Genomic DNA, 23951 nt, shown 5'->3' with positions numbered 1-23951 from the left:
GCTCCTATTGGCGGGACGGAGAGGCGCCGGAGCGCGCGCTCCCATTGGCGGGGACGGCTGCCCGTCTCGAGGGGAGGGGGTTCCGGTTCCGGTGTGGAGGCGGCGGCGGCGGCAGCAGCGCTGGCGGCGAAGCGAAAGAGAGGCTCGGAGGGGGCCGGGCCCAGCGCGGCGCGGACACGCCAGGCCGACTCCCGCTCGGCAGGCACGCAGGCAGGCAGGCCGGCGCCGAGCCATGAGGAGGCGGCGGCGGGAGGAGCAGCAGCCGCAGCAGCCGCGCCCCGAGCCCTGAGGGGAGCCGAGCCAGGCCGAGTCCCCTAGGCCCGAGCCCGCGAGGAAGGCGGCGAGGGGAGCCGGCCGGCCCGGCCCAGCTCGGCCAAGCCATGGACAACCAGGTGAGGAGGAGGAGGAGGAGGGCCGCCGCTGCTGCTCTCGCTTTCTCGCCTCCCCCGCTCCCAGAAAAGGGCGGGGCCAGCCTTCATTGGGCGGCGGGCGGCCCCGCCCACCACCGTCGGGGCGGGGCTTGGCGGCAGCCTCGGCAGCAGGGCTGGCCACGCCCCCCAGGCCCTCCCGCGCGGTGCCCCCCGCCCGCCCGCGTGGAGCGGGGGCGGCGTTCGCGTCTGTCTGCGGGGGGCGATTTCTGGGATGCCCTCCCCGTTGGACCGGGGGGGGCCCTTCTGCCCCAGCCGTGAAGATGGTGAGCCGGGGGGAGGAGCCTGCCCTTGCCCACCTCAAGGGGCGTGGCCTCCTCAGGGCTGGGCGCTTGGCCCTTGGCAGGGCAAGGCTCGTGGGGGAGCAGGGGCAGTGGCTCCCCCTCCCCTTCGTCCCTCCCTGCATTGCTCTGCATAAGGGAAAACGGTTCAGCTGGCATTTGGAGCCCCCGCCCCCTGCTTGCCTCTGTAGGCCTGTGTGTGCAGACATAGGTATGCGTACGCCCATGCTCATCACGTGCACACTTTGTAACTGTGTGTAACTGTAGCGTGGGGATGTCTGATGTGTCAGGTAAGGCTTTCTGAAGGATGGTGGGAGGAAAGCGTGGTGTGGCCCGCGCTTGGCTCGATTTGCCCACCAGTCGTGGTAGGTGTTTGGGTGGTAAGACTTGTAGTTCAGCCACATAGGGAGGAGCACAGGTTTCCCACCCCTGGTGTCCTGTCAGGGTGCAGTTTGTATATGTAGTCTTAGCAGGTGGTGGAAGGACTGAAAAGCCCTTTTTTGTGGTGATAACAGGAGGTGTAACAAGTGCCCCTGCCATGTGATTCAGTTGTTAGTGCAAGGCATCAGTGAATGTTGCAGCTGCCAGCCCAGACTTGTGCCGCCGTTAGGCAGGAGTGATAGGGTCTGGCTTATTCACTGTACTCGGACATATCAAAGACTTTACTGCTTCTCTGTGTGTGTGTCTCTCTCTCGCTTTATACACAAACACAAACACACACACACACACACATGTATACACACACACAGACACACAGCATCCCTGCTCTCCGTTTTTTTTCTTTTCCTCCCTCTCTTGTTTGCATTTATAGCACAGTGCCAGGCACACAGTGACTTCTGGAGGTCTCTCTAGGAGAGTCTATCCTTTTCCTGAACTTGAAGAACAGTGACGTCTCTCTGTGATGCCTTGATTGCTACACAAAAGCTGGGGGTCTTCCTGCTGCTGCAATCTGAAGGTCCTTTGGAAACCAGCAGACCTCTCCTTGTCTCAAAATATAATAGACCCTTAATTTAACAGACTGATGTTGGGGCAGTGGGAGGCACAGATGTCTGTTGAAGCCAAATTGGCTTTTTGGACCTCATTTATCCATTTACAGGTAGTCCTCACTTAACAATGGAAATTGGGGCCAGCAACTCCGTGGCTAAGCGACGCAGTGGTAAAGCACGATGTCACATGACCACGCCAACTTACTATGGCAGTTACGGCAATCCCAGTTGCTGCTGTTAGGCAAATCCCATATAACTGCAGTGTCCTGCAGTCACAGGATCACCATTTGTGACCTCCTGCTGGCTTCCCCATTGCCTTTGCTTGTTGGAAGCCAGCAGCGAAGGTCACAAATGGTGATTGTGGGGTGCTGCGATGTCATAATTACAAGCCGGTTGCCAAGTGCCCAAATTGCGATCACATGACCGTGGAGATGCTGCGACTATGAGGACCCATGTAAGTCCTCCTTGTTCAGCGCTGTCGTAACTTTGAATGGTTGCTAAACGAGTGGTCATTCAACAAGGACTACCTGTACAGCAAGATTGGGAGCAGAGGACTCTAGTAGACATAAACTATATAAATAATTTAAATTTGTGGGACGTAGTAAAGTGTAAATAATAGCTTATAAACAGCATGGAGTTTATCCATCATAGTAAATCACAGATTAGCTTAACATATTGTAGCCCAAGACAAGTAATGTTGGTAATTGGGAGAGCTGAGCCTTCTGGTTAATGCAGAAGGGAAGCTGTTTAGGCATTTATTGGATTCATACTATTCCTTTCTACTTTTAAAAGCACTCAAGGCATCTGAACTGAAAAACAAGGGAAAAATTGTATTAACATTCAAACATTGAACATCCTTGGATACATGAGGTAGATGTTCATAAACGCTGGAGCACCTGGTCCAACTCTTTGCTGGAAATTCAAAGCTAGAACACAGGGTGTCTACGGGAAAGCAAAGAAGTCAAGACGGGGGCCACATAGTTAAATCCCCACAATGCACATGATGCAATCCCCACAATGCACACAGCTCCAGCAGTTGTACCACTTCTGTTCAAGTAACTCACCCTGCTAGATAGTTGATGCTCAGGCTGCTTTTTAGTTGGGTTAGTACCTACCTCCTGACAGCTGTTTGAGGATTGGCTTAACTCTAATTGATGCTCCAGTTAACTCCAGCTGCTGTCCATCAGGTATTACCCCATCAGAGGTCCTATTCAGGAGTAGGGATTATTCCTGAACAGACCGGCAGCTCCCAGAACCTGCAGCCAAGCTTTTCTGTCTATACGCCTTTAGGCATTTATTTTCTCAGGGCGTCAGTGGAGTTTTCAGGTCAAGAGTAGATTCAGCTGCTGGGGCCTGTAAGGCTGAAAAGGGCCATCCTTGTGCTCTCTGCCCTGGGTTAGTCCCTTCGTTCCAGCAGGCTCATGATAGATGGATCCCAGAAGTGACAGGAAGCATGTGGGTCCTGTCTGTTGCTGTTGAGCAGCTTTGTTGTGCCCTTGAACCTGCTTGAGCTGGGAAGACCTTTCTTCCCCTCAGTGCTAGAACAGGTAGATGCTAGAAGAATTCAAGACTCACCTTTGCCCCCAAACAGCAGTGGGGGCATCGCCATACATTTATAGGGTAAGTCCCAACCCACAGTTGGAAGAGCATGGCACATAAATATCTATCTGTAACCTGCATGGAGCTGTTTGCATTAAGCTGATCTGCACGTGGGGTGTGTGGGGGAGAGAAGTCAATGCGCAGTACAGTTTTATGTCTCAGCTAATTGTGAGCCGATCCAAGCAGGGCATAGTTCCTGAAAGATTAGGTTCTAGGTCAGCCTTTCCAAACTGATGTCCTCCAGATAAGCTGGTTCATGAATCCCGGAGTTCCCATCCGGTTGAGAAAAGCTGCTTTGAAAAAGTGGATGAAATCCCTTCTTGCGTGATTGTCTTTCCTGAACTGTAAACAACTGCTGGAACTTTTTTTTTTAGGAAGTGACAATTGTAGTTTGCCAGCTAGATCTGGTTTACTAAAAGCATACCTTTGCCTTGGTTTTTCTCCCTCCCTTCTTTTGCCCTCGCCTTTCCCACTGCACACCACCTTCCCCTTTCCTAGTGTACAGTCCAGGTGAAGTTGGAGCTTGGACACCGTGCCCAGCTACGCAAGAAGCCCACCACTGAGGGGTTCACCCACGACTGGATGGTGTTCGTACGGGGTCCGGAGCAATTTGAGATCCAGCACTTTGTGGAGAGGGTAGTCTTTCGACTCCATCAGAGCTTCCCTAAACCGAAACGTGGTGAGTCGGTGCGCTTGCCGTGCATGTTTGAGCCTGTGTGTATCTCGTTCCAACAGACAAGCTTACGGCTTCCTCTCTTGGCAGACGGGGGTTCTTGTAGGCTTCCTGGAAACCTGTGGTTGGCCAGGTTGGGAAGTACAGTTCGGTGTTAAATGGACCCAACTTTATGACCCAAATGGACCCCCAAAGATTTGAGCCAGAGTGTTCTGTCAAGGGGTCCGCAGACACGGACCTCTGTGGACAGAGGTGGACTGCTTGTGAGGCCTCCCTGGCTCTTCGTGGGAAGCAGCACGCTGTTGGATCTTACCATCCTATTTTGTGTCCCTGGGGCGTTTCTCTTTTTCTCCCACCCACCCCCACCAACAAAAGTCAGGAAATATAAAAGCCTAGGGTCTTGAAACTTTGAAATTTAATAGTACAGGTAGGCCTTGACTTACAATGGCAGTTGGACTGGAATATCTGTCGCTGCGGTCATAAAGCACGACCACATCACTTAGCGACAGCAATCCCTGAGGTCCCAGCTGCTGTTGTTAACCAAATCCCATGGTGATTAGGCGAGGCAACTTTCTGCCAGTTTCCCACAACCAAAGTCAGTGGGGAAGCTGGCAGGAAGTTGCAGGTCCCAGGTCGGCAGGCAGGTAAGTGGCCGCTGCTGATGTGGGGAGGGAGCGAGGGGGTACATGGGGCTGTCCGGGAGGATGTGAAGGAGTGTGCGAGCAGCGCGGGTTGGGAGGGCATGTGAGACGCGTGGGTCAGCGAGAGTGCGCAAGTGGCCAGCACGGCGTGAGGGGAGGGTGCATGAGTGGGGGAGACCTACCGCAGCAACTTGCAGCCTTCCCAGCCGGCTTCCCCACTGAGTTTCTGGGGAAGCCGGCAGGGGAGGTTGCAAAGGGCGATTGTGGGGCACTACAACCGGTTGTAAGTACAAACCGGTTCCCCAGCGCCCAGGTCGCGATCATGTGACTGCAGGGGTCAATATGAGGGCCAGTCATAACCACCATTTGTTTGGTGCCGTTGTAACTTCAAACAGTCACTGAGCAAATGGTCGTAGGTTGGGGACTGCCTGTAAGCTATTCCTGCACGTGATTGAAGTTTAGTAGCTCCCACGTCCTGGGAGGAATGTGCCTGGGCTGAGAAGCTGGTGTTTCAGCTGCCTGGGTGGGAAGAGCAGTGGGGCACAGCTTACATTGGCAGGCCTTTATTGTGAAGGCTTGCCTCAGCCATCAGCTGTCCCTCCATGCAGTTGTCACCACTGTAGAGCGTGAGCTTTAGATATCGTAACAGGCATTCACTTGGTGCTTCCAGATACAGGGCCTTCTTCTAATCCTGACAAAGAAAGATGTTACAAGTAGTTCATGGGGGTAGGAGAACATCTTGCTTTGGTCACGTAGTTTTGACTTCTGTCTCTTCTGTTTGCCTGGTTTACAAATGCTGCTGTGGAGGTGTACTAATGCTACTTTTCCCCCCTTCAGTTTGCAAAGAACCCCCTTATAAAGTGGAGGAGTCTGGCTATGCTGGCTTCATTATGCCCATTGAGGTCTACTTCAAAAATAAGGTATAATTTTATTCTCTGCATCTCCTGTTTTCTCCCTGCCTTTCATTTCCTTAAGGTGGGATTTGCTCTGGCCAGCCCCCGGAACTTCTTCTCCCAAATCCAAATCAGGACATGGATGAACAGAGAACTTGCTCTCTCCCTAAGACGGTCACGAGTCTCCATGTACTTTTAGGCATTCCAACACTGATCTTCCTCCTGAGCAAACGTTTCTGGAAACTTACAGGGTCCTTTGTGCTTTCTCACCCCAAATTAATTACCATGCCTTTCAAGTCTTGGAAAAGAGTTGAGCCCTTCAGACAGAACTTCATGTCCAAAATGCATTTGGCAAACTAAGCACTGTAAGAAACTCCTGTGGCATTTTGAAGACCATTCCTGCCACCGCCCGTGGCACGGTGACAGCCTAGCTAAGTTGTTACCAGGTGTGCTCTTGTGCACACATGTCTGCTCTCCCGCAAATCAGCCTGAGCACAGCAATGCAGGGCTTTCGGCATGGTCTGGCCAAGACTTGGTTGATGTCTGAATGTTCCTATGATGTAGGTGGGCCCTGCTTTGAGCAGAGGAGTGGGTGTCTGTCTATTCTTCACAAGGCCTCCTCAACAGCAGCCCTTGGATTGCCCGACAACCTTCACAGAAGGATTTGCCAACTACGTTGTTGTGTGGAGTGGCGTCTGGTTGGAGTGTGGACTGAATTTCTCTGTTACGCTCTAATTTTGCAGTTTTAGTAATGTGAACACAGGGACTCAATTTGCTATCAAATTGCAGAGTAGGGACTCGCATAATAGCTGCAAGACCCCCTCTTGAGACTTTTGCCTCTGCTTTCAGGAGGAACCGAAGAAAGTTTGCTTTACCTATGACCTTTTCCTAAACCTGGAAGGAAACCCCCCGGTCAACCATTTGCGATGTGAGAAGCTCACCTTTAATAACCCTACCAAGGAATTCCGTCACAAACTCATCAAAGCTGGAGGGGTGAGTGGTTAAGAGGTGCCGTCTTTGTCGAGACTGGAAGAAAGAAAAACATTTTGGGGTTCTTTCCTATTTTCCATCACTGGGAAAACGTGCTCTCCGTCTTCAAAGGAGGGTCTTTTTTCCTTGGCATGTGCCCTTGGAGATACATTTGACCCTCGCTCTGTCGTTTTTCTACAGCAGATTAAATTACTGCTCCTCCAGACAGCTTAAAGAAATCATGAACCTTTTAAATGTGAACTTCTGAATTTAACTCAGTCTAAGTAGATTAGCTGTTTTGTAATTGCTGTTTTTATGGTGTTTGATACTTCTGTTTGGTTTTACTTTTCATAAAGTACATACACTGTCCTGGCTTAGTCTGGGTGATAAAAAAGCAATATATAAATCAGTAAATCAATAAGCATACTCAGAAATTAATGAAACAGTGGTATTGTGGTGCACTGTTGTTTACTTTTATTCTGATTATTTCAGGCTTATGCTTAAGAAGAACATTAGCAAAGGTGTGGAAAAACAGATAGTTCCCTTTGTTCTTTATAACAGTACTAGAGCTGAGACTCACACTGTGAAACGGATGAGCAGCAGATTAAGAGTGAGCACCCGAAACTCCTCCAGAGTGCACAGAAAGTAAATCTGATTCTCCCCTAGCCCACTGGTGGCTACTTCGACTGTCCAGGGTTCCCCACTCATACTCTGGATCTTGCTTTATGCAAAGCAGACCTGCAGCTTCCAACATTGGTGATCAGTTGGTTTCTTCCCAGGTGATGGTAATGCCAGAAGGTGCCGAAACTGTGTCTAGGCCAAGTCCTGACTACCCTATGCTTCCTACAATCCCCCTCTCTGCCTTCTCTGATCCAAAGAAGTCCAAACCATCTCATGGATCAAAGGTGAGTCACTTTGGAAAAGTTTGGGAAATGGAGAGTGGGTTGCCAATTGACTGTTTATCATACTATCTAGAAACTTAATCCTAGGAGGGATTTTGATCTGGCCTAGCACCCCTGACTTTTTTTGCTGCTTCTCTGCTGATGTTCAGGAGGGGAACAAAGACGGCAGCAAAGCCTCCAAGCCGCACAAGGTCACCCGAGAGCATCGGGAGAGGCCCAGGAAAGATTCTGAGAGCAAAAACTCCTCTCGGGACCCGGAAAGGGAGGCCGGCAAGCCTGCGAAGGACCCCTCCAAGAAGCACGCTGAGAACAAAGTGCCCAAGGAGGAGAAGCCGGTCCCCAAGGCTGCTTTCAAGGAGCCCAAGCTGGCCCTGAAGGAGCACAAGCTGGAGAATGCCTCTCCCAAGGGTGGACCCCCCCCACCCGAGGGGAAGCCCTTGGCCAAGCGGCCCTTGGCGGTGGAGTCGCCGAAACCCAGTGCCAAAAAGCTGAAGAAGAACAGCTCAAAAGGAGCCAAGACCGTCCCCGCCAACCCCCACCGGGCATCCTCGTACACCGAGAAGAAGCCGGCGAAGGAGAAGCCCGGCACCAAAGCCGAGAAGGCCAAACCGGAGAACGACACCAAGGCGGTCAAGAAGCCTGTGGAGGTGGCCGTGGCCGAGGAGTCCAACTCGGAGGATGAAGCCTCGCTCAAGTCGGAGGTGAGGGCCTGCCCTTGCTTGCGCACGCTCTCCCCTGCTGAGCTGGGGGGTGGGCGTGGTGTCGTGGCTGTCTTGAGTGGCATCCTCCAAGGGGGGACTGTTCAAGGCAACCTTGGTCTGCCCCTTCCTGTGAATGCCCCCCCCCCCCGGGCAGATCTAAGGAGCTCCTGGGATGTGCCAGCCAGTTCAGAACAGGACAGGCAACCTGCTGCAAGCCCCCCTCTTAGAAACCCCGTGCATGCACACACGCACACGCACTTTCCTCCCCTGAAAAGCTGGAGTCCGCCTTAAGAGGCAGCCGAGTAACTCTTCACTCACATCATTCATTAAAAGGAAGAATCACCTTCATGGCACCCTCTGTCAGAGCTGTTCTTCGGCCATGGTCATTCAATTCCCATCCTCATAAAAACTCTGGAATCCCTCGGGCGGAGGCTGTGTACCAGCCCAGGCCGGCCCAGTGAGGTCTTGGCTTTGCGGGGATCAGAACCCCAGAAGCAGATTGGGGGCCGATATTTTTGCTGCTGCCCCGCTAATCACCCCTTTCTTCTCTAGATCCTGCCCTTCCTAGGATTTAACTCCTTAAAATGTCCATCCTCTTTTCTAGCAGCGGGGTGGAAAGTAGGAACACCCAGCTGTGGGCCAGTTTCGGTCCTGCCTCAGTTGGGGGGGGGTGCATTTGCTCACTCCACTCCACTTTTAAGCAAAGTATACGTTCATAAATAAACCAAAGATAAAAGGAGGGTAAAGTGAGGGAAGGGAAGGGAAAGCACAGAAGAGCAGGGGTGCTGGGCCAGCCCCGGGGTGTGGCTTTCTCTCCTGCTTTCCATGGAGGCTTCTCCTTTCGTGCTAATACTGAGACCGACAGCAGAGACCTGAGTCCCCGAGGGCAGTCGGTGAACAAAACTTCCAGCTCTGTGGAATATCCTTCTGTCCTGTGAAGCCTGACTAATGAAGAAGGGGAACCCCAGCGTCCATCAGCCCCGGCTGGCCTGGTTGCTGGTAGTGGGGAGTAGCGTCCAGAACGTCTGGAAGTAACCGCGGAGGGAGACTTGCCTTGAATCCGTCCTCTCAGTCGCGTCCGCGATCGTCTCCGTCGGCTGACGTTCTTCTCTCTCTCCTCCTCCCCTCTCTGGGGGCGCAAAGTCTGCCGTGTCCAGTCCTTCCGGCTCTGACTCCGACTCCGACTCCAGCTCCGACTCCGATTTTGAGCCATCTCAGAACCACAGCCAAGGTGCGTCGCTCGCAGCAGCCCCCCCCCCCCCCCGCCAAGGCTAGGTGTGGATTGAGCCTCAGTCTCAGACGCTTGTTAATCAGATCGGCCTTCCCTGCCCCGGCCCGCTATCTCTGAACGCCGAAAGGGCCGTGGTTCAGTCGCCGAAATGCACCCCGCCCCCACCCCGCAGCCACCCTCTCGGGTGGGCGGGCAGTGCTGCCGCTGTCCTGCCGCTGAGACCCTGGTCCTCCTGGTGGCCCTCCGGGCTTCAGCCTCTCAGCAGGCCGCCTGGGGGCAACTCGCCACAGGGGCCGCGGATCGTCTCCTTCACCGGAGGCCGTGAGCTGCTTGGCACCAGCTGGGGAGGGATCTGGGCAGGAGGAAGGTGTGACGCTCCGTCTCCCCCAGCCTGTTTTCAAACTCCCCCGTGCTTTTTTTTTTTTAACTGGTGCCCCCTGAGAAAGTGTGGGGTTTGGCTAGGTGCAGAGGCGATTCCTGCTGGCCCTTTTGATTCCCAGTGGAGCCGATGGTCAAGGCGTTCTCAGCCGGCTGCTCTCGGGTGCAACTGCTTGTTGCCCTGCGCAGATTTGTGAGCTGCTTCTCAAGTCTAATTCTTCATCACCAGCCAGCCTGCATAATAAAACATCACTTGGCAATAGCAGCCAGGTGGACTCAGATGGGAAAAAAGGGATAGACAAGTAGCTTTGGCCCAGGTTCCCATTTTGCCGGCAAAAGAGTCCTGCGTTTAATCCCTGGCATCTCTAGAGATTGCTGGGGAAGAGGTTCCTGCCAGAAACCCTGCCGGGCAGATGTCCAGGTCAGGTCTTTTATCTTGCCCCCACTTAGCCACATTTACTGGTCCCCCAGATATCTGGCTGGGCGCAGCAGGAGTTTGGCAAAATCTCCCCACTTCTACCCCAGCGGGCCCATCCAACAGTAGTTGCTCATGGACTCTGTGGATCTTTTCTGGGGAGAAGATTTCTGCCATTTTGGACCAGCAGCGGCAGCAATAATCAACCCTAAGCCTCTGGCCCGTGGTAGGTGGTGGTGCTGGCTGATCTTCATAAATCTTCCCCAGTTTGAATTCAGTTATACCAAAAAGTCGATGCTTCTTAATGCCTTCTGTGATTTCCTACAACAGCTCTAAGTTGCACGCCAGCCTTGCCCCCATACCGCGAGGTACGGGGATGATTTTTTCCTACGCATCCCTTAAATACATTGATGTGCCTTTTAAGATGCATCTTGATATGGCGGTGAATTGAAAACAATACAAAAAAGAACGTGAGCGAAGATCTGTAATAGTAGCATCCAGTTCACATTTAAACTAAGTCGCTCTCTTACTTATCGTGGCATCTCATAAAATTCTCTGTCTCCAGCTCATTCAACTGACGGGCCTGTAGGGAGCCGGCTCAGGGGCCTGGAATCCTGGGAGCTGGTGCCGCTCCTGGTTGATTGCACCAGGCCACCTCGCCAGGAGAAGCGAGTGCGCCGAGGCATTCAGGTCACCTGCACCCGAGCCTTTAGAACGGCCGAACTCCAGCCGCCTCGTGCCACGGTTTCTCGTAGCCCTGAACTTGCGTCCCTTGCCCGGTCCCCCTTTTGATGGCTTGGCTTTCCGCCTCCAGGGCCGCTACGCTCCATGGTGGAGGACCTGCAGTCGGAGGAGTCGGACGATGATGACAGTTCTTCTGGAGAGGAGGTGGCGGTCAAGTCTACCCCCATCAGCAGAGAGGCCAGGTGAGAGCAGCAGAGCAGCAGCAGCCCCCCACTGGGGTCTTCTTGGTTGCCCCCATCTTTGTGGTCAGAAAGAGGAGCGAAGTGAGGGACGAGGAGCCTTGTGATTCGGTGCACGGACCCCTTCTGTAAAGCATAACCTCTGCCTGCCTTCCTTTCCCCCTTCGTGTGGGGCTGTATCTCCCCCCGAGCTGCCTGGTTTCCCCCTAATTCTCGGCACTTGCTTCTCCAGACTCAGCCACAGCGACAGCGACACCGACAACAGCGCAGACTCTTGCCTGCCGAGTCGAGAGACTCCTCCCCGGCAGAAACCGCCCTCCTCTAACAACAAGGTCAGCACCCTTCCTGGGCGCTTTAGGAAGCCGGCAGCCTCCGGCCCGTGAACCAGCTTAGCTGTCACCCGTGCCCTCTGCTCGGTCCTCCGGGGCAGCCATAGCGAGGAAGCCAGGAGCACCCCGTGGCCCAGATAGGGAACCGGGCTTTGTTGGAACTGGAGCGCGTGAAAAACAGCCTGGATCGGAAGACCCAGCACGGCTTTTACAAGCTGAATTACCTTAATTTGGGGGAGGGGAGGGGTCCATTCTGCTCCTCCTCTCAGCTGGGTCAGAGGAAAAGCCCTCCAGCACGAAGATTGGGGTGCCTTCCCCAGCTGGGCCCCCCCAAATGGGTCAGCTTGGCAGTCCCCACGGGGGTGTCAAGGCAGGGACGGCTGTGCTGAAACAGAGGAGCCGAAGGACTGGCTGGGGAGGAATTCAGGGAGTGGTCAGTGGGGGTCTGGGCCTCTTCCAGGACAGCACTCTGCCTTGGTTCAGCGCCAGGAATGTTCCGTGCCACTTTTTGGGGGGGGGGCAAGTGATGGTGGGTGCTCATTCCTGACTGGCTTTTTCATTCCCCAATTCAAGGAGAGCAGAACAGCAGGAACGTGCTCACTTTCAGGGCTAGGGAGGGGTATTTGGTGCCCGGCAGTTGGGAAACAGGCTGCTTTTCCTCCACTGGCATTTTCCTGTCCTTTTTCCACCCTCTTTCTGGCTTCCCTTCCAAACCCTTTCAGGTGTCTGGGAGAAAGAGTCCGGAGTCCTGCAGTAAACCAGAAAAGATCTTAAAGAAAGGGACCTACGACAAGGTATTTCTGTCAGACGGGGGCTTTTGAGCGGTTGGGGTAGCCAGAAGGAGGCGGAGTCCTTTGCGGCTCCAGCTGTCTTGGATGGCGCTCTGGAAAAGTCAGGTCCTCCACCCTGGGTGAAGATGGAAGTCTGTTTGGCCCAGCAGCCCCTCCCTGGAGCCTTTCCTGAGTTCACACAACGCTGGGCACAATGCTGATTGGCTGATAGCCTTCCGGTTCGGTGATCGTTCCAGTCAGTCCCCAGAGCAGGGTGTTGAACGGATGCTATAGGGAGATAAGAAAAAGAAATACAGTTAAATCTTTTGTTTTTGGTGCTTTCAAGTCACTCTTGACTCCTGGCAACTGTCTGGACAAGTCCCTGCAGTTTTCTTGGCAACATTTATCAGAAGTGGCTTGCCCTTGCTTTCTCCTTCCTCGGACCGAGAGAGAGTGACGGGCCCAAGGTCACCCAGCTGGCTTTGTGCCTAAGGCGGGACTAGAACTCACAGTCTCCTGGTTTCTAGCCTGGTGCCTTCACCACTACACCAAAGTGCCCCATGGCCCTCCACTCAGTACTTCCCTGCAGGCTGAAGTAGAGCCTTATCAAGCCCTTGTTGGGGCTGGTCCTTCAGCCAACTGTGAGGCCCTCTAACGTTGGTTTCATCAGCCCCATTTTATCATTTTATGAGGGAGAGTATCATAAGAGGCTTTGCTGAAGGCTTTGTTTAGGCCCAGACACATTATGTTTATGGCACGCCCATGAACTATTAAGAAGGAAACACAGGTAGTCTTGGACTTATGACCACAATAGGGATCGAAAAATTCATTGTTAAATGAGGCATCGTGTGGCCACACCCAATTTTACAACCTTTTTTGCCACAGTCATTAAGTGAATCACACAGTTCCCCATTGACTTTGCTCGTTGGAAGCCAGCCGGGAAGATCGCAAACAGCGATCTTGCAACCCCGGGACGCTGCAGCTGTCACAAATACATGTGCCCAAGCGCCCAAATTCTGATCAAGTGAACTTTGAACGGTCACTAAACAAATGGTCATAAATCATTCTGGGCAGCATATTTGGTTTGGGGCTTCTGGCCCTGTCTCCTTTTGCTGTAGTATAACCCCCCCCTCCCCGGCTGTGGTTGGCAAGGCCCCTTCCGTCTTTCTGAGATGTGGCGCTCTCTTCCCAGGGCTCTTCCATGTGGGTAGCACAGGCCCCAAATTTTCCTTGGTGGCAGCACCTACATAGCTGGCAGTTCACTTCCCGGATCTGTCTCTCTCTCTCCAGCTCGGGATGATTTTTCCCATGGAGTGCACGCATTCCAAAGGATGAATTATTTTTTTCCCAAACTCAGCCCTGATTCTGCTGCTGTCACCATTCACCAGAGCATAACCTGCTGCCATCTCCAATCTATGAATTCCAGAACAGCCAGTTCATTTTTTCTGACATAGCGTTTTAACTCCTCCATCATTTTCTTTCTTTCATTAACAAAATGAAAGAGCTAAAAAGTTGAGTCTTTGTTTCCCTTACGTTGCAAGCCACGATCTTCCATGTGCCGTGAGCCTCACAATTTAGATTCCGCCCATCCACCTGCCTTCAGTCCATTGAGGCCTTTTGCAAGATCAGCAAAGAGTCGGCCAGGGGATCAGCTGTGCCACAGGCTGCATTTCCTGCAGTGGGTGAGGGCAGCCCTGGTCAGGTTTGGCACATCTTCGGAATGCCCAGCCTGTCTCCAGTTTTACCCACAGCTGATGCCCTTCTCTGCCAGCTGAGATCTCCAGGCCAGACACTGCTTTGCAAGGCGGCATCCCTTTGCCCTTGTTCCACCAGCTGGGAGGCTTGTGCAGTGTCTTGTCCTCCTGGCAGCTGCTCAGGACAATTGTTGTTTATTCGTTCAGTCGCTTCCGACTCTTAGTGACTTCATGGACCAGCCCACGCCAGAGCTTCCTGTTGGTCTTCAACACCCCCAGCTCCCCCAGGGACGAGTCCGTCACCTCTAGAATATCATCCGTCCACCTTGCCCTTGGTCGGCCCCTCTTCCTTTTGCCCTCCACTCTCCCTAGCATCAGCATCTTCTCCAGGGTGTCCTGTCTTCTCATTATGTGGCCAAAGTATTTCAGTTTTGCCTTTAATATCACTCCCTCCAGTGAGCAGTCTGGCTTTATTTCCTGGAGGATGGACTGGTTTGATCTTCTGGCAGTCCAAGGCACTCTCAGAATTTTCCTCCAACACCACAGCTCCAAAGCATCGATCTTCCTTCTCTCAGCCGTCCTCATGGTCCAGCTCTCACAGCCATATGTTACTACGGGGAACACCATTGCTTTAACTATGCGGACCTTTGTTGTCAGTGTGATGTCTCTGCTCTTAACTATTTTATTGAGATTGGTCATTGCTCTTCTCCCAAGGATTAAGCGTCTTCTGATTTCCTGACTGCAGTCAGCATCTGCAGTAATCTTCGCACCTAGAAATACAAAGTCTTTCACTGCCTCTGTGTTTTCTCCCTCTATTTGCCAGTTATCAATCAAGCTGGTTGCCATAATCTTGGTTTTTTTGAGGTTGAGCTGCAAGCCAGCTTTTGCACTTTCTTCTTTCACCTTCATCATAAGGCTCCTCAGTTCCTCTTCGCTTTCTGCCATCAAAGTGGTATCATCTGCATATCTGAGATTGTTAATGTTTCTTCCAGCGATTTTAACTCCACCCTTGGATTCCTCAAGCCCAGCATGTCGCATGATGTGTTCTGCATACAAGTTGAATAAGTAGGGGGAGAGTATACAGCCCTGCCGTACTCCTGTTCTTACTGTTGCTACTTGGTCGTTATACAGATTCTTCAGGAGGCAGACAAGATGACTTGGTATCCCCATACCGCTAAGAACTTGCCACAATTTGTTATGGTCCACACAGTCAAAGGCTTGAGAATAGTCAAGAAAACAGAAATAGATGTTTTTCTGAAACTCCCTGGCTTTTTCCATGATCCAGCGGATATTGGCAATTTGTCCCTAGTTCCTCTGCCTTTTCTAAACCCAGCTTGTACATCTGGCAATTCTCGCTCCATGAATTGCTGAAGTCTACCTTGCAGGATCTTGATCATTACCTTACTGGCATGTGAAATGAGTGCCACTGTTCGATAGTTTGAAACTTCTTTAGTGTTTCCCCTCTTTGGTATGGGGATATAAGTTGATTTTTTCCAATCGGATAGCCATTCTTGTTTTTTCCAAATTTGCTGGCATATAGCATGCATTACCTTGACAGCATCATCTTGCAAGATTTTGAAAAGTTCAGCTGGGATGCCGTCATCCCCTGCTTCCTTGTTATTAGCAATGCTTCTTAAGGCCCATTCAACCTCACTCTTCACGATGTCTGGCTCTAGCTCCCTGACCACACCGTCAAAGCTATCCCCGATATTGCTATCCTTCCTATACAGGTCTTCTGTATATTCTTGCCACCTTTTCTTGATCTCTTCTTCTTCTGTTAGGTCCTTGCCATCTTTGTTTTTGATCATACCCATTTTGGCCTGGAATTTACCTCCGATGTTTCTAATTTTCTGGAAGAGGTCTCTTGTCCTTCTTATTCTATTGTCTTCTTCCACTTCCGCGCATTGCTTGTTTAAAAATAATTCCTTATCTCTTCTGGCTAACCTCTGGAATTTTGCCTTTAATTGGGCATATCTCCCCCTATCACTGTTGCCTTTTGCTTTCCTTCTTTCTTGGGCTACTTCTAGTGTCTCAGCAGACAGCCATTTTGCCTTCTTGGTTCTCTCTTTCTTTGGGATGTATTTTGTTGCCGCCTCCTGAACAATGTTGCGGACTTCTGTCCATAGTTCTTCTGGGACCCTATCTACTAAGTCAAGTCCCTTAAATCTATTCTTCACCTCCTTAGGAATATTAGTGAGCTCATATCTAGCTGATCTGTGGGTCTTCCCTAATCTCTTTAGTCTGATCCTAAATTGTGCAAGAAGTTCGTGATCGGAACTACAGTCAGCTCCGGGTCTTGTTTTTACCGACTGTATAGATGTCCGCCACTTTTGGCTGCAAAGGATGTAGTCAATCTGATTTCGGTGTTGTCCATCTGGTGAAGTCCATGTATAAAGCTGTCTCTTAGATTGTTGGAAGAGAGTGTTTGTTATGCAGAGTGAGTTGTCTTGGCAAAATTCTATCAGCCTATGTCCTACTTCGTTTGGTTCTCCCAGGCCATGCTTACCTGTAATTCCAGGTGTCATTTGACTGCCCACCTTAGCATTCCAGTCTCCTGTGATGAAAATAACATCTCTTTTAGGCGTGTCGTCCAGTAGGTGCTGCAGATCCTCATAGAACTGCTCTACTTCAGCTTCTTCAGCATCTGTGGTTGGGGCGTATATTTGGATCACTGTGATGTTAGATGGCTTGCCCTGAATTTGAATTGAGATCATTCTATCGTTTTTTGGATTGTATCCAAGCACTGCTTTAGCCACTTTACTATTAATTATGAAGGCTACTCCATTTCTTCTGTGGTCCTCTTGTCCACAGTAGTAGATCTGGTGGTCATTTGATGTGAAGTGGCCCATTTCAGTTCACTGAGGCCCAAAATGTCTATCTTTAATCTTGACATCTCACCAATAACCACATCCAACTTGCCCTGGCTCATAGATCTTACATTCCAGGTTCCAATGGTGTGTTGATCCTTAGAACATCGGATTTGCCGTTCACCACCAGCACCATCGGCCGCTAGCCGTCCTTTCGGCTTTGAGCTAGCTGCGTCATCACGTCTGGGGCTAGTTGAACTCATCCTCTGTTCCTCCCCAGTAGCATTTTGACCATCTTCCAACCCGGGAGTCTCATCTTCCGATGGTATATCGACATATCTCTGGTTGTACTGATCCATTGAGTTTTCACCGCAAGAATACTGGGGTGGGTTGCCACTACCTTCCCCAGGGATCGCATTTAGTCTGACCTCTCTGTCATGACCTTCCCGTCTTGGGTGGCCCTTCATGGTTTAGCTCATGGCGTCATTGAGGTGCTCAAGCCCCAGCACCACAGCAAGGTAACTGCGTATATAAATTGAATAAACAAGTAAATAAGGTAACGATCCTTTGCTGGAGGCTCGGGACAATAGACATGGAGAATTCCAACTTAGCCACGGCCTGGACGCTGGTCTTTCTTCACCATGTCCATCGGCCGAGTCAGAAGAAAGTGGAATTCTCTGTGGCCTGCCTGGATTAGCAGCAGCCCTTTCCTGCTCCTTGGTGCATCTTGGGAAGAGCCCTGGCCAGTCCCTGGAGGGTCCCAAGCAGGCTCCATCCCAGTGACAAATCTGCCCACCAGAGTCTGTCTGTCAGAGCTCCCTGTTGCATCCATGCCTGGCCTCCATTACCACAAATGCCACTGAACTGGGGCAGGCGCAGAGTCCCTGACCTGTGTTTCCCCCCCAAAGGCCTACACAGACGAGCTGGTGGAGCTTCACCGGCGGCTGATGGCTTTGCGAGAACGGAACGTGCTGCAGCAGGTGAGAGGTGCCGCTGGGTGGCTTTGCCCGGTGAGGGAGGGAAGGACGGTTTCTCAGCTCCCCGAGTCAGACAGTCTTGCAGTGACACAGTCCTGTCAGTTGGAGGGAAAAAGATACATTTTCAGAAGCGCCTCCTATTGCCTTGCGCAGTTGTTGCATCCAGCAGTAACCTGTGTAAACTCAAGTTCCCAAAAGCAGCATTAAATTGCTGCACAATTTGAAATACCTGGTTTCTCCTTTACAGGTAACCATATAAATCTCCTAAGATCTTACCTGAGAGAAGATTATCTTAAAAATGCCAGTGAAGGAGAATGCCACAAAGAGCAGGAAAGGGCTCCCTCATCAGGCAGAGCATGAACTCCTGTGATATCTTGCGGCCTAATTACCGGGTGCTGCCATCCTTATGCGTTGGGAGGCAAAACACGGGCAAGACACATTTGAAGGCACCGTATTTAGAATCCTCGAGTGGGAAGTCCACCCTTAAGGTCATCCAATCCAGCCCCCTGCGCGCTGCAGGATCCTCTGACACATGACCAGCCTGGCCTCTGCAGCCCCCAGAATCCCCTGTGCCCTGGCCCAGCAGACCTAGGGAATTCCAGGAAACTTAGAGGCGGGCAAAGGAGAGCTCCTGGCCTGCCGGTCAGGGTAGACGTAGGAAGCAGGTTGAGAATCTGTCTCCCAGTGCAATTCAGGGTGTTAGGGGCACGTTCCAGAGTAAAGTGGACGCAAAAGAGCAGCAGCTTTCTAAATTCAAAGTTGGTTCAGGCGGAGATCCAGAGGTGAGAGGAAAGGAGCTAGCTGCCTGCTGGTCTAAATTTCGGCATGTCTTCTGAGGGCCTCACAGCGTGTAGATTTGGATCTAACTTTAATGCTGTCCTCCTGGTCTAGATTGTAAACCTCATTGAAGAGACAGGACATTTCAACGTCACCAACACCACCTTTGATTTTGACCTGTTCTCCTTGGATGAAACCACCGTCCGCAAGCTGCAGAGCTACCTGGAGGCTGTGGCTACGTGACCTTTGGCCCGCAAGCTTCTCTCTTGGAACCGGCATCCCCGTCTCTTTGGGATTAGGAAAGGAACCCGTGAATTTTGGCCGCTGCCTTATTCTCTTGTTTCACCTGAAGCACTGCCTTAGGGATCAGCCACGCTCTAGGAACACGCCGCTGCCGCCACCGACTCCGTTTCTCCTTTCGGGCTTCAGCTGAGCGCTCGTCTCTGGCCATCCTCCCGCCTCGTCCCGAAGCTTGCCTGGGACCAGCCGGAGCGAGAGCAGGGTTGGTCCTGGTGCACAAACTGCGCTCGTCTTCGTTTCCTACTCCCAGGCCTTCCACGTAGGGCGAGAGAGCCCATGGGTGTTTCAAGGAATGCGCTCGGGAGGCGTCCTCTTGAGCCTGGGATAAACGCAGCGCTTATTTCCGTTGGACCTGCGGCCACTTGCCTGCGGTCTCCGAGGCTTCTCCCCACGCCACCCGCCCCCCCCAGCCGCCTCGGGCAACGATCAGGCCCCCTTGGGCTTGCCACAGTCTAACCGTGTCGGAGGCCAAAGACCTCTGCCCTGCCGGCTGCCGTGGGTCCAGGGGACTTGGCTTGGTGCTGGGCTTGCAGCCTTCTGGATGCAGGTGCCATGCTCTCGGACGGGCAGGCTGGAATGCCAGGGAGCTCTGGAGGGGTTTCCAGACTAGCGCTGCTGAAGACGCCGCCTGCGCCCTGGCCCTCCAGGCTTTAGACGCTGCGCGGGATCCTGTCTCTTGGAAGAAAGCCTTCCTCTTTCCCCTTCTCGGTCTGCTTTGACTGTAAGGACTACATTATTGTATGCTGTCTATTTTATATATATACATATATATATATATTATATATATATATGTACGGTGTGGAAAGACCTAAGTGGGTCTTAAGGTCTGAGAGGGTTAGGGAGGGCACGTTAAGGCTTTTTAAGATTTAAAAAGGAAAAAGGTGGGCAAGGAGTGGTGAAGTTGGGCTTGTGCTATTCTTTTGTTCGTTTGTCCAAAATGTCTCTTGGCAATTTTTAGCATTTAGAAGCAGAGAAGCCAAAGGCCGTCGATGTCTTTGTGCCGAGCTCTGGAATGGACCCATCTGTGCCGCGTTGGTTTTTTGTTTTTTGTTTTTTCAATTTGCCATCAGTGTTCAAGTAACCTTTTGCCAAAATTGCCATCCTGTGTTTGTTCAAAGAAACATTTTCTCCTTTGGCCTCCACACTAGCAATTTGGAGGGGAAGAGGAGATAAATCATGGAAACGTTTTTTTCTTTCTTCTTATGGAGTACCTGCGAATTCCCAAGGGTTTGCAAACAGACTTTGATATTCTTGGACAACTAATTGGAATATTTGTAAATATTCCTTGCTTGGCTAGTCTCGACATACGAAGTGTTTCAGGCAGGGGGAAGACCCTAAATAATGAATATATACAGGAGTTCTCTCCCTCCCCCTTTTAACGTTTAGAGATGCTACGTGTATACAAAAAAAATTTGTGTGATTCTGTATATGCCTACTAAAAAGGAAGCCCCCCTGAGTGTAGGGGGGGTCTTCTGTCAGGAACGCGGGTGCAGGATCTCCACCCCCACCTTCTGCCAAGCATTACGTGGTTGTGCATCAGGGCAGACAAAAGGTGTTTTGCTTGGAGCTCTCTAAAGATTCCTAAAGTTTCTGCACGGGAATCGTCCTTTCCACATGGCTGTTTCCTTTAACAGGAAGTCGTCCCTGGTTCTGGATCCTTCCCTTTTCAATTGATTACCTAAAACACAAAAGGACTGACGTGGCAATAAGCTGATCTGAGTTAGGTCATGTTGACCCCAATCCGTTTGAAGTTACCCTTTTATTCTGTCCCTCTGTGTACCGATGATTGTTTGCGATGTACGGAACGTCACGTGCGAGTGCTGCTCTGACCCCTTGCAAGACCTTAGCCGAGGCACAGAGTTCTCCGGTGGAGGATTCCAAGCCTTGCCCATGGAGAGGGGCCGGGGGAGGCTGGGCAGTGCCAAGCGGGGAAGAAGCCAGGTCGCGCCGGACTTTCCTGCCCCTGCAGAGGCACAGCCCCGTTTCTCAGCGGCATGCCACGGGGCTGCCACTCTCTGCTCTGCGCTGCGTCAAGCTTGGCGAGCAACACTACAGCTGGGGTGGCCTCCCAGTGCTGTCTGCTTCCAGCCTGGGGTGCCCAGTGTTCAGCAGCAAGCAAATCCCCTGTAATGACAGCACTGCTGGTCGAGGCCTCCCAGAGCAAGGGCTGACATTTTCCAACCTCCCCCAGCTTCAGAGCTACCTTTTGTCACCATCCCTCCATGGCGGAGTTGCCTCGGCACTTAAAGCTGCTTTAAGGGAAAAGGACTTTCCATGTGCTTCCAGATGGCCGTGGCCCTGGCACTTGGCTGCGTTCTCGGGGAGGCAAAAAGGACTTGGGGTGGGGTGCGGCAAGGGTGTTCTTTGATTAAGGCTCTGACCTCCCTGCCACAATACTCTTGTTGAGGGGAGGGCGGGGTCTCCCCTGCTATAATGAAGCCTTTGGAGACGTGGCTTCGGCTTTTGAGAGAGATCCCCGCGTCCCATCTCCCCAAAGATGGTGCCTCAGGGCAGCATTGGTGTGGGGGGCGTCATTCGGGTCACCAGACCCCTTCCTGATACTTAGATTCCCCACCCCAGCTCGTTAGCCCAAAGCCTGCGATGCTTTGTGACCGATCCACAGCCCAAGCGCTGGTTGGCCAACCTTGGGCCTGCTGGGGACCGGGACTTCTCCTCCCTTCCATGGTAGGTTCTCCCTTAGGCTCTGCTGTGTCTGTGGGTGTGATGTGATTGTCGTGTGTCTTCTCTCGAGCAAGGGAGACTGCGTTGGGCCTCCTCCTCCTCCTCGTACAAGCTTCTCCCATCCGATGCCTCAGATTACAGCGCTCGTAATTCCATTTCAGGGGGCTGAAGCCCTTGCTGGTGGGGAGCTAAGGGAGCTGCGTTGTCCACCGAAGCTGAAGGCATCAGGTTGGAGAAGGTTGGCTTAGCCTCTGGAAACTCGCTCTGGAGAGCTGGAAAGGTATGAATGGAATGGGGCTGCCATTTCCAAACAGTGTGCCCTGCCCCCCTCGAGCGTTCTTGCTGGCAAGTCTGTGGCCTGACTTTCCCCTTGAACTTTCGCAGGCTGGTGGGGAAATGCCGAAACGGATGGTACTTGAGCTGGGCAGATTTTCCTGTAAACTTGAACTGTATCCCGAGTTGTCCAGTCTTCTGGATTTTACGTTATTGTGACATTTTGGAAAATCCTAAAGTTTCTGGCAGGGAGGCAGCTTTCAAGTGGAAATTCCAGCGCTGTTTTTTTTCCCTGGATCCTGTTTTGCTTTGCTTGGCTTTGGAAGGAAATTTGTGGGGTATGGAAGTGTACGTGGTCCTGCCTCTTTTTACATGGAATAATACAACTTGATGCAAGTATAAGGTATTGCAGATACTAATTCCAGACCTTGCTAAGCGTTATGGGTGGGGTAGTAGCTTCCTGAGGCCAAGGCAAGCCTCTGGCTAGGCCGTTCCCCATTGGTTCTGGCCAGTGAGCTTTGCCTGCAGGCCGCCAGGTGGAGCAGCACTATGAATTCTGGGAACCGTGAAGCCATCTGGGTGCGTCTGAGAATTTGATACGAGGTGTGCGGGAAGCGCCATTCAAAAGCACATGGCGTTTACGGGCTGCTCGTGATAATCAGGTGCTACCCTGACACTCTCTCGAAGGACCGGTGGACTTTGCGCTTTGGGTCAGCTGACCTTGGCAGTCGGTCTCTAAACGTGGCTCGCCAAAACATCCCCCTTTGCCGGTTGGTGAAATAAATAACTGGCAGAACAGATTATTTCCACGGAACAACCGGGCTAGGAAAAAAAAGGCGTATTTGCAGCAGAATAGCTCATAAACAAACATCCCTACGATGCAGTTTATAATTTTGCCCATTTGCTAAAAGAAAGCATTTCACAAGTAGGTGGGTTCTGGGTTTTTTCCCTCAATTTCTCGCCTTCCCCCCACTCCGGTTTTGGCAGCCGGGAGGATTTGTAGACTGGGTTTTTCTGCAGGTGCCCCCCCCTATCTCCAGTGGCAGTCAGAAATGTTGATGGCTGCCCTTTGCACTAAAAGTGAATGCTCCCCCAGTTGGGAGCAGCTTCAGCCTGGAAGGGCTGCAGGCCCAATCCTGCTCCCTGGACCCTTCCCTCTGGGAAGCAGCTCTTGCGGGGTTTCGGACTCGGAGGCCATCGCCCAAAGGAAGGGACTAGTCTTGCAAGCCCGCTACGTTCACCGCAGAATTTGACCCACTGACTCTCTCCCCAAACTTGATGTCCTCCCCAGTCCGTTCCCACTTTGAAACCTTTCGCAGCACCCACGTATTTTAGCGGAGCAGGATGTTACTGGTGGAATTAATTAATCAATTAATTAATTAATCCTCCCAAACGGGGTTTTAAAATTCTGGTAAAGTGTGCCATCTCAGAGATTTCTTCACTTGCGTCCGTTCTTTGGTATTTTGAAGTCAAAGTATCTTGGAGAGATACTCGGGGGGAAAAAAGCCCTTTTCGGAGAGAGTGAGGAGGCGTCTCCTCCTCCAGCCTGTGCAAGTGGTAGGGGGCGCCCGGTGAGATCCGCGTCCACCGTGGCTGGTGCCTTCCTGCAGGGAGGGACCTGCCTGTCCCCTTGCCCCTGCCCAGCCGCATCCCAATGGCAGCTAAGATAAACGGGTTGCACCCTTCTCTTTCCCCTTCTTGCTGCCAAGGACGTCCAGCCCTGACTGTCTGACCTGAGATGCTCCCAGCGCACGTTGACGGGGGGGGGGGTGAATGCTCTGGGCCTTGAGAACAAAGGGAGTTTGCACCCTTGAAGAACAAGTACTTAATTCTCTCTCTGGCAAGTATTTTACGGCCGCATTCTGTCAGGGGAAGGTATTAAACACCTGGTGTGTCGACCGGGCGTGTCTCACGATTCCTCATGGGTGTCAGAAACAGCCGCGTCCTGCGAGTCCCAAACAAGCATTGGAAGGTGTGGGGGCGGGGGGGAAATGTTTGTAATAAGTTATGGGGTTGTTTTTTTGTCCTGACTTTTAAGCTTTTTGTTACATTTGTGAAATTTATGGAGGAGTTTTATAGGAAAAAGAGAACCTGAAATAAAGTTGAAAGTCACAATGAGGAGGGGCATAGTTTTTCTCTTACAGGCCCTCGACTCCCCCCACCCCGTGTCTGTACGTTTTTGCTTCACAGACCGCCCCGCTTGCCTCTGAACGGTAGGCACTCTTTGGGCCTGGCCCAGTCCATTCCCTCCTGCCCCCCTGCAGCCTGAACGAGGCCGGAGCCCCAAGGGCGAGGCCTCGCAAGCCCAGGTGAGCCTCACTT

At 52.1% G+C, this 23951-nt stretch overlaps 1 protein-coding gene across 1 annotated transcript; it reads left to right on the top strand.

Moving 5' to 3' along the window:
• Positions 1-113: 113 nt before the first annotated feature.
• Positions 114-23747, top strand: MLLT1 (MLLT1 super elongation complex subunit). Its single transcript, XM_063290992.1, has 12 exons — positions 114-392; positions 3793-3973; positions 5446-5528; positions 6351-6494; positions 7250-7375; positions 7522-8073; positions 9217-9304; positions 10912-11023; positions 11253-11352; positions 12072-12143; positions 17529-17600; positions 18489-23747. Exons 1-12 carry the CDS (start codon positions 381-383, stop codon positions 18615-18617), a joined length of 1671 nt encoding a protein of 556 aa, XP_063147062.1. The 5' UTR covers positions 114-380; the 3' UTR covers positions 18618-23747.
• The last annotated feature ends 204 nt before the right edge of the window (positions 23748-23951 follow it).

The sequence above is a fragment of the Candoia aspera genome, chromosome 1 (genome assembly GCF_035149785.1).
Source record: "Candoia aspera isolate rCanAsp1 chromosome 1, rCanAsp1.hap2, whole genome shotgun sequence".
Classification (NCBI taxonomy): Eukaryota; Metazoa; Chordata; class Lepidosauria; order Squamata; family Boidae; genus Candoia; species Candoia aspera.
The sequence above is the reverse complement of the archived record's forward strand: the minus strand, read 5'-3'. Positions and strand labels throughout refer to the sequence as shown.